Source organism: Phoenix dactylifera, chromosome 15 (assembly GCF_051530095.1).
Source record: "Phoenix dactylifera cultivar Ajwa chromosome 15, Ajwa_hap1_PhDact_Kaust_v1.1, whole genome shotgun sequence".
In the NCBI taxonomy this organism is placed as follows: domain Eukaryota; kingdom Viridiplantae; phylum Streptophyta; class Magnoliopsida; order Arecales; family Arecaceae; genus Phoenix; species Phoenix dactylifera.
The window spans coordinates 21521954-21534206 of record NC_143204.1 but is presented as its reverse complement, the minus strand read 5'-3'; the positions used below and the strand labels follow the sequence as shown (position 1 = coordinate 21534206).

At 36.2% G+C, this 12253-nt stretch overlaps 1 protein-coding gene and 1 non-coding gene across 4 annotated transcripts; both read left to right on the top strand.

The window, feature by feature from the left end:
• The first annotated feature begins 1751 nt into the window (after positions 1 to 1751).
• NRP1 (NAP1-related protein 1) lies at positions 1752 to 9700 on the top strand. Of its 3 annotated transcripts, none has more exons than XM_039134305.3 (10): positions 1752 to 2019; positions 5109 to 5231; positions 5355 to 5405; positions 5617 to 5688; positions 5795 to 5908; positions 5995 to 6056; positions 6581 to 6641; positions 6924 to 6980; positions 7105 to 7149; positions 9275 to 9700. In XM_039134305.3, exons 1-10 carry the CDS (start codon positions 1891 to 1893, stop codon positions 9344 to 9346), a joined length of 786 nt encoding a protein of 261 aa, XP_038990233.1. In that variant the 5' UTR covers positions 1752 to 1890; the 3' UTR covers positions 9347 to 9700. The 3 variants fall into 3 exon arrangements, 2 of the variants coding, with proteins under 2 accessions (XP_038990233.1, XP_038990235.1); XM_039134307.2 differs by having other exon boundaries at positions 1768 to 2019; positions 9278 to 9700; XR_005515160.2 differs by having other exon boundaries at positions 1769 to 2019; positions 7105 to 7229; positions 9278 to 9700.
• Positions 9701 to 11075: 1375 nt separating this feature from the next.
• Positions 11076 to 11149, top strand: TRNAE-UUC (transfer RNA glutamic acid (anticodon UUC)). Its single transcript has one exon. It is a non-coding gene; the product is annotated as a tRNA-Glu (tRNA).
• Positions 11150 to 12253: the final 1104 nt, after the last annotated feature.

Sequence of the window (12253 nt, the reverse complement as noted above, 5' to 3'; positions counted from 1 at the left end):
AAAAAGGCTGGATAGGCTAATAGGCCCAGTCCTACTGGATTTTCCAAACATGTTCTTAGTAATCTCATGCTAATACAAAGAAACTAATGGTGGAGCGAATCTATTCCCTTCATAAAACTATGATTATATTCTTTTAATATGGTCATGCTAAAGCATGGGGCTACAATACACCACAAACATTCACATCCAATTCAAATGGGGGAGCAGAGGAAAGCATCTAACTAGTAAGGTCTGATTTCTCGAGAAAAAAAAAGGGTATAAATGTATTAACTCCATCAAACTTGCGATATTATGTGCTATTAGGGCGGAAAATTCTTTACCCAGGATGAGAAGGATTTACAAAGCAAAGAAAATGTTGGGGTTTTACAGGGAATAAAGTTAGATAAGATGTTCATCAAGAATGAGAAAAATTATAAGAATCTAAAATATTAGACGAAAACTGAGTTGCTCATCAAAGATTTAAATTCCTTTTCTTCTTTCACATACGCTGTGGCTCTACCACAAGATTTGTGTTTGCCTACATTTTGTCTTATGGGAATCATATAACTTGATAAGAGATAGCAGGTTATGATAAACGCATCTAGTTGTTAAACGGAAAGGCAAGTAATTGGGAATGTTTTATCGATGTTCCTCAAATGATAATAAGAAATACTATAAAATGTGTCATGCGTTCTTTTCTTTCTTTCTTCATTTCTTAAGTCGTGTATTGAGATCTGATGCCAAGCTAGATGTATAAATTTTTTTTTTTTTGGTACATCGGTGGCTCACACATGACGGATGTGAATACAGCCAACAAAATCAGAAAGCAAAGATATATGATGAGATTTCATGTCACACTTCTCTATTACACATGATTCTATGAATATTGAAAAAGAACAATAAGAAAGTACATATCTAAATTCACTCTAAAACAACCCTGAGAATATATATAAGAAATTGTGTAAAAAACAAGGTACTGCTTTTATCAATTAATTTAAATTTCTTTACAAAGATTAGAGATTGACAAGAAGTCCATCAACCAGTCCCTCTTTATACTCTCACTTTCAAACGATAATTAAAATGCTTTCACCTTTCCTTTTATTTCTCGTGCATTCGCATTATAACTTTATATTGTACCAAATATATATATATATATATATATACATTCATATAACTGTTCATACTTCCCCTCCAATGAATTGGACGTGTCAAAGGCCAAGCCTAGTTTATGCAGCAACCAAAGTATCATTGGGCTTTGCGTTGTTGGGCTTCCCGGACTCGAACTCGTATAGACTGGCCCAGGAGACACTCTATCAGCGGACAGGATGTCTTTAGAGGGTAACTTCGGCGGCAGATCTTGACTCATTTGCTCCAATTCATTTGGATCGGATGATCCTGACCGTTGTAGTAAATAGCCGTGGTCCCTCGACCGGACGGCTATGACATCATGTTAGTCCATCTATCATCGCGGTCCATCACCGTTCATCGTGCGGCAACCACGGTTAGGCCCAACCATCAGACGGTCAGCAGCACTGCTCTGCTTGACCACCGCCGCTCCTAGGGTTAGGGTTTTAAATATCTCCCGCTGGGAGATGGGCAACCCGGTGCGCGCCCCCGCATTCCGCCCTTACGATCAGCACCGTCAACAAGACCCCAAAACCCATCATACGGACGGCCAAGATGAGCAGGATACAAGAAAGCGGGAAGCGGTAGGCTCACTGGCGAGTGACGGGATCTCAGCTCATACGAGCTGGTATAAATTAACGAAATGTTTACTGTTATGAAGTCCCTCGTCGGTTTTCCTTCTCCGGTGGCCAAAACCCTTATCGCCTCCACTCCTTTCTCTCTCTCGTTCTCTGTCTCTCTCCCCCCAGGTTAGTGTTAGGGTTTCGGACACCGAAGGGGGAAGATATGGTGGCGGACAAGGGGAAGAAGTCGAAGGTAGCGGAGCGAGGGGAGGAGCAGGATTCCGATCACGTTGACGGAGAGCTCGTGCTGTCCATCGAGAAGCTTCAGGAGATTCAAGACGAGCTCGAGAAGGTAACGCTTCTTTCGATTTCTTGTATTCTTGCTTTCTTTTTGGATTTTTTTTGCTTGTTCTTTTCGTATCGAATGATGGTTTAATCTGGGGTTGGTGCTTCAGTGTGTATGTTCTTTTGTATCCTTTGCGAGATAGTTCACTTCTCAAATGTGTATAGAAGAGAATCGTCTTTTAGAATTCTTGATGGTCTCTCTCCTCTGTTGACCGATTGTTAGGTGATCAATGACTATTGGGTTCTTGTTGTGAGTAACAAATGGACGCCTAATTTACCTGCAATAGTAATTTGGTATTTGGATGTCTTGAAATGTTTTGATTCTTTTTTTCGTGAATTTTATGTTGCTTTATGTTTCTGCGGCAACAAGTTGATGCATTTATTTTAACTGCAATAAAAATTTAATATTTGGATGTCATAAAGTGTCTTTTGGTTATTTCTTCTTTTTTTTTGCAAGTGTTGCGTTATTCTGTATTTTTTGCAGTGTATAGAATTTTATGATGTTTAGGTGAGTGTGCTAGCGAAAATTTTAGTTTTTTTGGGTCAAAGTTCGTTTTTTAATCAAGATGTCTTGGTGGCTTGTTGAATTGTGATTATTTTGGTTGGATCGGTACTTCTGCATGTTTGTTATTCTGTTCCTCTATTGATAGGTGCCTCCAAGCAATTATATAGGAATTGGTAGACACAAATGAATTCTTATGAGGCATAACAATCAACACAGTTATATTGATTTTAATAAGAGCATTATATTTGGATGAAGTGGATTGTGGTTCTACTATTGTTGAATTTTATGTCAATTTCTATTTTTGCAGTGTAAAGAATTTTATCATATTTAAATGGATGGGGGCTTATAGATTTATGAATGCAAGATAGCTTATAATGCAACTAGATATCATGTCAATGCTCTGTTGTTGTTGGGAAAGTGTTGGTAGTCAGTCAAATTGTTATTCTTATTATTTTGTTGGATAGCAGTGCAAGGAATTCCAACAATTATTATTTATAATAGCATAGAAAGATTGATTGTTCAGGAAGAAAGTGTAACTTATGATACCATTATTATGGTAATAAATTCCTGAATGCTAATACTACGTACACAGTGGCAGTTCTAATTGAGGATCAGTTATTTCATAAGTTGCAATTTGGCAATTGCTTGTCATGTTAGAGCTGACTTGGTAATTTGGCAATCCGTATTGTCAATCCTTACAATTCAAGGTTGAATGTTGAGACAAAAAGCAGAAAGCATGAGTGTTGTAGTAGTGATTAATCCAAACAGAGAAAGTTTTGCAGCAAACAGGGATGGATGAGTTTGAGGTTAAAAAGAAGGATTCACTAACTGGTGAAGGTGTAAATGTTGAATATTTGTAGGTTTAGGTGACTTGGAGGGCATTAAATAGTGGATGGTTGGTTTTGGAGAATATGAAGAAGGATGTAGAAGGAATTTGATTTGCAATAGGAATATTAGAATAGTTATGAGTTAGGATGGAGGGCTATTAGGTTAGGCATATGAAGGAGGGACATTGTCATAGTTGAGGTGCTATATTGGGGTGCAAGGATCTAAGGTGTAAGCTATCATGCCCTGAGTCCTTAAGGTGCAAACAATCTGTAGTAAGTAGCTTGAACAGATATCCTATTTTCCCTTTCTTTCAAGGAAAAATGGAGGGCTAGCCCACCCAGCTTGGACATGTTTCTAAGTAATAAGATGCAAAGTTCTACATTTTTTAGATATATACTTATTTTTCAGAATTAAAGGAATGTTTAAGGGGTCCATAGAACATTTGAATTTTTGTAAGGCCTTGCTAGAAAGCTCGTTAAATTTTCCAAATTTAAGTCCTAGTGACTTTAGAAGTTCCTCAAGCTAATAGATACCTAAAGTACAAGCTCTACACACTAGTCTTACTCAAGATAGAACATTAAGACCTACATTAATAATTATGTAATGAGAAGATCCCACAGTATTGGGAAGAATATGGAAATTAAACTTCCTGGACTTTGTTGTTTCTTTGTTTCTGTGCTTAATCTAAGCCATGTGGTACTTCTGATACTTTGATACACTATATTGCATTCTTTGCAGCTAAATATGAATTCAAATCAACATGTATTGTTTCATGTGATTTGAGCCCCCGACTTCATCAATTCTTCTCTGGATGCTTAGGTGTACGTGCGTGCAAGAATTCTATGTTATGCAATGTTTTGAATGAAAGCAACATTGTTTATTATTGTGATTTTATAGTAGTCATAAAAATAACCAAGCAATTTGAAATCTTAGTGATCAACATTGTAAATTTATGTTCATCCAAGCATTATAATGGACTGAATGGCTCTTCAAATGTTTAAGCAGACTGAGCTGGTCGCAATGTGTAGGCAAGTGGTTCTTCCATTTTTCAGCACCATGTAGTTATTTAAGCTGCTGCGTAAGCTTTTAGATGGCTGTTTTTGATAACCTTGATCTTGAGCGATCCCCCTTTATCCATTTTCATTAACGCCTCATGTGAGCCAAAGCAATTTAGAAAAGCCCAAACATATACATTTGCATGGCCTTGCTTCATGATAGCATCTCTCATAGGCTAGTTTTTCAAATATAATTTAAGGTCGAAGTCCTATGTAGCAATTTTTTTAATATTCTTATTGTATAATAACAATGCAGTTGAACAATCAAACCTCAAACCCACTGTTAAGTTTCCCCACCATGGAAATCCTTTAAAAAGAAGGAAACCAAATTTCAAGCATTGGCTTTCTGATGTAGTGAGTGGAGGATCCTCCTTGTGAATTATAAATGCTCGAGCACATATGTAAACTTTGATGAAATTGCATGTACTGCAAGCATCGCAATCTATACTTGTAGATTTCCACAGTTTATCTTACTGGATATACATTCATTGATCATAGATTTACTATGTTCTTAGGTGTGGTAAGTAAGAAGTGTTAGCTGCATAAATGGTTGAATTGCTTGTTGGTTTTGTTACTTGAGTGTGCTGCTATTCTCATTGAACCTCAATGGATTTGGCTCACTTGTTAAGAGTATGGCAAGTTTCGCTTCCTAAGGCTGTATGCCTCTTGCCTGTGTCTGCGATTTGCTAATCTCATTTATGTTTGTAGATTAATGAGGAAGCAAGTGATAAAGTTTTGGAGGTGGAACAGAAATATAACGAGGTTCGCAGACCTGTCTACATTAAACGGAATGAAATCATCCAATCCATTCCAGACTTTTGGTTAACTGCGGTTTGTAATCTCTCTCTTTTTAGTAACTTTATAATTAGGCTACAACCTCTTTTCTGGAACATTCTCATCTAATATTTCTTCCTTTCTTTTTTGTATTTTTGTGTGAAATGCTCAACCCTTTAGTTCCTGAGTCATCCTGCTCTTAGCGATCTTCTTACCGAGGACGACCAAAAGGTATGGATGCTGTTATTATCATGACATGCTATGATCAAACTAGATGTGGTCGAAGTTGTTACTGCATCCAGAATAAATATATTAACTATATCACCTTGAAATATCATTCTGTGACCTGTGCTAGGTTGTTATGGATCTATCAGATCTGGTATTATTTCGGACCCTTGATAGATTTACAGGTGCTTGTGTTAATAAATTTCCTTTGATGCAGATTTTCAAGTACTTGGTTTCGTTAGATGTTGAAGATTGTAAAGATGTGAAATCAGGCTACTCCATTGTATTTGTGAGTTGTTGCATTGTTACTAAAAAAACCATTTTTTGGTTATGAAATAAGTATCTTGATGTTATTTATTATTTTTAATTAATTGATTTGGTGTTTGCATGTATAGAACTTCTCTCCTAACCCATATTTTGAGGACACAAAGCTTGTGAAGACATATTCCTTCACCGAGGAAGGAACTACTAATATAACCGGTACGACTATCAAGTGGAAGGAGGGTATGGTAAGTATAATATCTTCTATCGTATTCATTGATAATTTTCTGAGTCAGGTATTAATTCTAATGTTTCTTTTTTGTAATATCTGTAGGATATTGCCAATGGTAATGGTCATGAGAAGAAGGGAAGCAAGCGACCCCTTACTGAGGAAAGGTTGGCTTTAGTGCCTTGTAATCTTGTTTTCTAGGCAATAGATGGACATTTAACTGGTTTTGTCATGTTGAATAAATTATTATAATTCATGATAGTTGTGTTGTCATTGCTTTCAATATTTTGATTGCTCATATTTATGTATGTCATATACATATTCCTTCCAAGTATGCCACAATACGGAATTCCCTTTTTTTTAGCTCTCTTAAAAACCAGGCAGTTCATTTGCCAAGGCCCTCCTCTGGTCCTGAATATTTTGATTTGTGTCAGTTGTTTGTCATTTCATCCTTAGTGCAAGTTCTGCACCTCTTCTAGCGTAAATGTTCCACTCCTTGTCCTTCCAAGTTTTACTACACATGTATTCCATTGTTCTCATCTCTACCACATTCATGTTCTATTCATAGAAAGATACCGAACACAAGTCTAACAGTAATATTTGTTGAACATGGTTTTGTATCATTATATGTTGCATGATACTTGGATGCCTGACTTGTTTTCTCATTCTTTGTTTTGATTTTTTAATGCAGTTTCTTTAGTTGGTTTGGTGAAACTGAACTGAAAAATTTCTCAGATGGAGTAACAGATGAGGTAATAATTCATAGTAACATTGGAAAGACTGATTGTTTTGGAGTTTGGACTATTCCAAATCTTTCAAATCAATTTTTCTTTTTATGCTTCTGTTATCAAAAAAAAATTATATAATAACCTGGTCTTGATGTTTGTCTTGTTTTTTTAATCTTCCTATTTTATGAAGTCTGCTATCTTGTATGCAGATTCCTGTTTTCAGTTTTTGAATTAGTTCAAACCTCGAGCTTCTTTTCCCATACATTTTCTGTCTGCTTATGTTTCCTCTACAACAAACTGATGCAGGTGGCAGAGATTATCAAGGAAGATTTATGGCCCAACCCTTTGAAATATTTTAATAATGCAAGTGTTCTCCCTTCCGTCCATTACTCTTTCTTTTGTCAAATATTGATATTTCTTCTCACCGAACATCATTTCTGAGTTCACCTAAGACTCTTCTGCACTTTTCAATAATGTGATGATGCAGGAGGCTGATGAGGAGGATTTTGATGGAGATGAAGATGATGAAGAGGTAAATGTCTCACTTGTTTGAGTTTTAAACGAAGCTAGCCAGTTTCTGATGCTGCTGCTGCTGTTGACTTAGTCAAAGGGGTACCTATTATGAATATTGGCCTCCCATTGCTTGTCTATTTTTAGGGCTCCAATTTCTTTGTAGTCAAACTATTTGCTTTTCTATGATTTTATGCACTGTATCTGCAATCCTCATTAGTTGTGCTGCTATTTTTCTGTATCCATATGGATATAAACTGTTTATTTTAGCTTAATGTTGTGCGGGCGTCTAAAACAAACATTGTGTTTGAGACTCATATCTACATAAATCATATTGTTAAAAAGGAACCTTTAAATAATGGTTGCTAATTTTCCACTACAGTTTTTTCTTCTCAAGTATATGCATGTGTTCTTGTCTGCTGAAGCTTTATGCCCTCATTCTTGAAATCATCATTATTTTACTTCTTGTTGGATTATGATGACTTAAAATTAAGATTTCTTTGGAGAGATTGATATAAAAAATTTAGTGTTTTGATATAAAAATTATTGTTTTGAATTTCAGTTTTCCTGCTGTATGTGTAATTATTGTATCTTTTACCAGAAATAATTATTGTATAGGTTGTATTTCAGAACTAAAAGAACTCTTTGTATCTAAGGTCTGATAATGAGTTATATTTTAAATGGGCTAGTTTAAATTTATATGCATTGCACTGGGAATGTAAGCTAACAAGCAGTTAGTTGCTTTTGGCTATGCGAATATGGGTAGGATTCTTGATTTCTCAAACTTCTGCTCTCATTTATTCTTTGGTTCCATTTTATTTGTTCTGTGCTCTGTCTTTTGCTTAAGATCCACTCAGCTTTTGTGTTCATTATAAAATTCAATACAAAAAATCAGCCAAAAAGGATGTATATACTACTCTAGTCTAGCATCTGTACTTGGTGTGGTGACTGATATTATAGTCATAATCCATTTTCTCTTTTTTTTTTTCAAATTCTCCACTTTGAAAAAAATAATATTTACTGATCCATAGAAGTGCTTCTGCATATTAATATTAATAATTTATGCAACTGATGCAATCTTATTCTTAGACATGTTAATTTTATTTATTTGTTATTTTGTTTAGATGTTTTTGCACTTTTTTACAGAAATAGTGATTGGCAATGGCTTGAACTGACTTTCTCGATGTCCGTGGAAATTTGACTAAATTACAGAGTAGGCAACCCAAAAAAATTTACTCCTATGATTCCTAATAATTCTATCCACTTTGAGGCTTCAGAAGTCTTTATTTGATATATTTTGAAATCTCTGGTGTTTTGCTTCCTGAACATTCTCATGTTCCATTCCTTTGTTCCTAAGCCTTTAATACGGTTCAATCATGACGTTCGATAAGGTATCATGGAGACCTAACAAATGACTATCAAGTAAATTAAAGAGTGAATGCCAGGAGATCATCTGTAGACAAGTATAGCACTATATTAAATCATGGACATGAGTTTTGCTTGCAACTGGTAAATGGTTTTTTTTTATTACAAACTGGTAAATGGTTAACAGCAGGAATTTTCTCATGCTTTGCTTTGAATATGATATCTGAAGGTCAAGTGCTGTTGTGTACTGTTTGTTTTGCTCGGACATTCAAATTTTTTAAACATGAGCATCCCATAAATGAAAAAAGTTAGCTACATAAAATTGCAACCATTACTATAACATTACAATTATAATGAGCCAAATATCGTAGAGAGTGAAATTTGTATTCTTTTGTACATTATCCTCATTGCAATTGTTTGATGCAGAGCAGCATATGGTGTTTTGTGATCACTCAAATCCTCTTGTTCTCCATTTTTATTTCCTATTCCTTCATCAGGGCTCATATTACCAGTAGATATCAGATATATATCCTTAATCCATTTCTTATGTGCTTTGTGCAAAAAAAGAGGTCATTATTCAGTTATGGTCTTGGCAATCCAGGTTCTGGAAGGGGCGGCAAACTTGGGGATAGACCTAACTTTTGGTGCCTTTATTTATTTATTTTTGTACAAAGTGGCTGCTCCAAGGCTTGAACCTGTGCTATTGCTGTGTATTATACAATATCTTCTTATTTGCACACACTAATAAATCATGTGTGACCAATTATGCTATTTTTTGTCAGAAGGGATCTGAAGATGATGAGGATGGCGACCAAGATGATGATGAAGAGGAGGATGATGAGGATGATAGTTAATCCCTTGTAGCTTCTTTCATTTTGGCTTCCACCACTTGGCTGTGGCGAGTGCAAGGCAAGCTTATGACCATTGAAGGGCTCTTGACTCAAGCGGGCTGACTTTTGATCATGCTTTTAAGCTTTGTAGTTGTCAATTTTTGTACTTGGGGAGTTTCATGAGCCCTAGTTATAGCTGGTGGCGTGTCTAAAGCTAGGAGTTTATTTACTGATGTGGGTATTAAATGTTTGATCTTGGACTTATAGCATCTCCGTATCAAGAATCCAGGACTTTGTATGGGCAGCTGCTGCATCATTTTTTATGAACTTGTTTAGTTTTACATCAATTTAATCTGATCTCGTTTCCTCTGTCTTTTAGTTGGTTCTTCTTGATATCTCTGCATGGGGTAAATTTTCTTTTCATCTATGTTCTAGGGTCCGGTCAGTTTGAACTTTTGTATCTGTCGGCTCTCAGTAGCACCACTTGAGTTGTGCGTGCCCATTGTGTTTGTTTGGACTGTGTTGGGCCAGGACCCCACATCGGTCTTCGTCCCAGGAACCAATATATGGGACATTGTGCCCATTGTGTCGACTAATTACATTTGTCGCATAACAAAAATACGACATGTGGGAGCGAGATATCATTACATAATTTGTAATGCAATATATGGGAGAGAAGAGAGAAGTAATGCACAAGCTATTAATCCAACTGGAAAGGATCGGAGCTTAGATTTAGGTCCGCCATTTTTGTTTTTCTGGGGAAAACTAGTCTTCATTTATACGACTCAGAATAATTCACGAGCTGTCATCAAGGGGTCGCATTAGTTCACATGAAATTGTTATATAACTCGTTTTGTTCCTGTGCTTTGGAATCAAGCCATAGAACTATAAGCATCTTCCTCCATTGGCGAGGATAGGCATATATGACTGTCTAGCTTTACTCCAATCAAATTGAAGCCGAGTCTTCTTCAGCTGTTTTCGCAGGACCCTTCTTGAGTCTAAGACATGGAGCCATGAGCCGAGCTGATCTTCTCTTATGGCTAAGGGCAGAGCACTCAGCTGCCCGTATAAACACATCAGAAAAAGTTGGAGCGGAGGGGAGACTGAGCCCGGCACCACCATTCCTGTGGTTGATTTGTCTCCCTTCTTTCATGAAGATGGAAATGGAAGGAAGGAGGCCACAGAGATCAGAGGCCATGCATGCCAAACCTATGGCTTATTCTGAATAGTGAGTGAACCATGCATGGCATGGCCACCAATCCTTCATCGCCTGAGCCATCAGTTTATTAAGATGGAAATGGAAGGATTGCTAATGATGTATAAGGGGAGGGAGAGAGAGAGAGGAAAAAAGAGGACAAAAAAACAACCATGCATGACCGAGCCATGGGTATTGATTCTTCTTGAAGATCCTGAGCAACAAGAAGTTCGAGAGCGCTGCTTCTTTCATATCAATGATGAGAAGTGGATCGAACCGTTTCCACAGTTCATGAGCAAGATCCACGAGGCTCCCGATTACTGTGGTTTTTTGACATGTGGTTGCCATCAATTTCCAAACAATATTCACATGTGATTGGTTAGCCAGACCTAACAAGTTGCAAACATGTCAAGTTGATGGATGGTCTACCGGACTCATTAATATTGCACGAACTTTCTGACCTCGGCGGTCGAAACTTAATGAGATTGAGACGACTTTGCAGTCAGCTCTATGCAACTGTGCACACTGTAATAGCAATTATGACTAGTGAGACGTGAATCCATTGTCGTCTAGTCCGGTTAGGATACCTGGCTTTCACCCAGGCGACCCGGGTTCAAATCCCGGCAATGGAAATTTTTCCTCCTGATGTATTTGTCTTTGGGAACATTTTTTTAAGTAACTCGAAGAGGTTTCTTTACTTCTTTCGCAATAACAAGGTGAAAATACGTTTTGGATTTTATGATAACATGTTGGATCTGACTTTAAAATATCAATCCAGCTATCTGAAACTATTTAGGATTTCCAAAAAAGAGAAGTACGAAAGTGAACTTATCAAATGCCCTATGAGGATATGCTAGCATCCGGGGAGAAAAAATCTCTAAGAAAATTTTTTTCTCAATAATTTTGATATGTTTAGTTGATCATGAAAAAGTAGTACATTGCAAAGTGGTTTATGTTTGGTTGAGCATCAACTTTTCTATAAATGTTGCATGAAACATCTATTATACTCTTAATAAATAAAAAAATCTTGCCTATAGATTTTGATAACTTAAGAGTATTTTTGAAAGAAAAAATAAGACCCAATTTTCAACCTGTGAAAAAGTAGCTTTCTCATGTTCTCCATGAATTTTTATGAAATATAAAAATTTTATTTTTATAAAATGCTACTTTTCTATTTTTTTTAAAAAAAAAAATCTAACCAAACAAAAAGTATTACTTTGCTTTTCTGTTAACCACATTTTCTCTTATTCTTTTTTCACGAACCATACGGATTTTAAAGAGACGAGGATAAAAGGACCACAACATATTGCGCGTCTCTAATATTAATTTTAATTAATGTGCCAACATGTGGTTGCCGGTTCAAATTATAGGGATAGCAATTTTTGACTTACACCTAAAAATCTGTCTAAAATAAATGGGTTGGATGGGGAATTTTATAATCAAGTCAAATTTAGATTATCCAACATGAACCTTATTAAAATTGGGTAGTTTAGGTTTTGCCCTTCAAACCAACGGGTTGCCATGTTGGATAGACCTTTGAACTCTAGTTCTAGGTCTCTAAAATAGTAGTTTTGAGTAAAAGAAATGCAATACAACAAGAGTCAAAGAAGACAAAAAATAAGAAAAAAAAGAAAAAGAACAATCAAAGGAGAGGGAGAAGCAGCAATTGAATCATGTTAACCATTCTCTCTTCACTTCGAAATGCCCAATGTTTTAGAAAGAAGGAATCCCAATTT

Excerpts from the sequence above, each read along its gene's own strand:
- NRP1 (XM_039134305.3), top strand. The coding sequence starts at position 1,891 with ATGGTGGCGGACAAGGGGAAGAAGTCGAAGGTAGCGGAGCGAGGGGAG. Across the intron at positions 5,406-5,616 it reads TTACCGAGGACGACCAAAAG|ATTTTCAAGTACTTGGTTTC; the intron begins GTATGGATGCTG and ends CCTTTGATGCAG. Across the intron at positions 6,057-6,580 it reads CGACCCCTTACTGAGGAAAG|TTTCTTTAGTTGGTTTGGTG; the intron begins GTTGGCTTTAGT and ends TTTTTAATGCAG.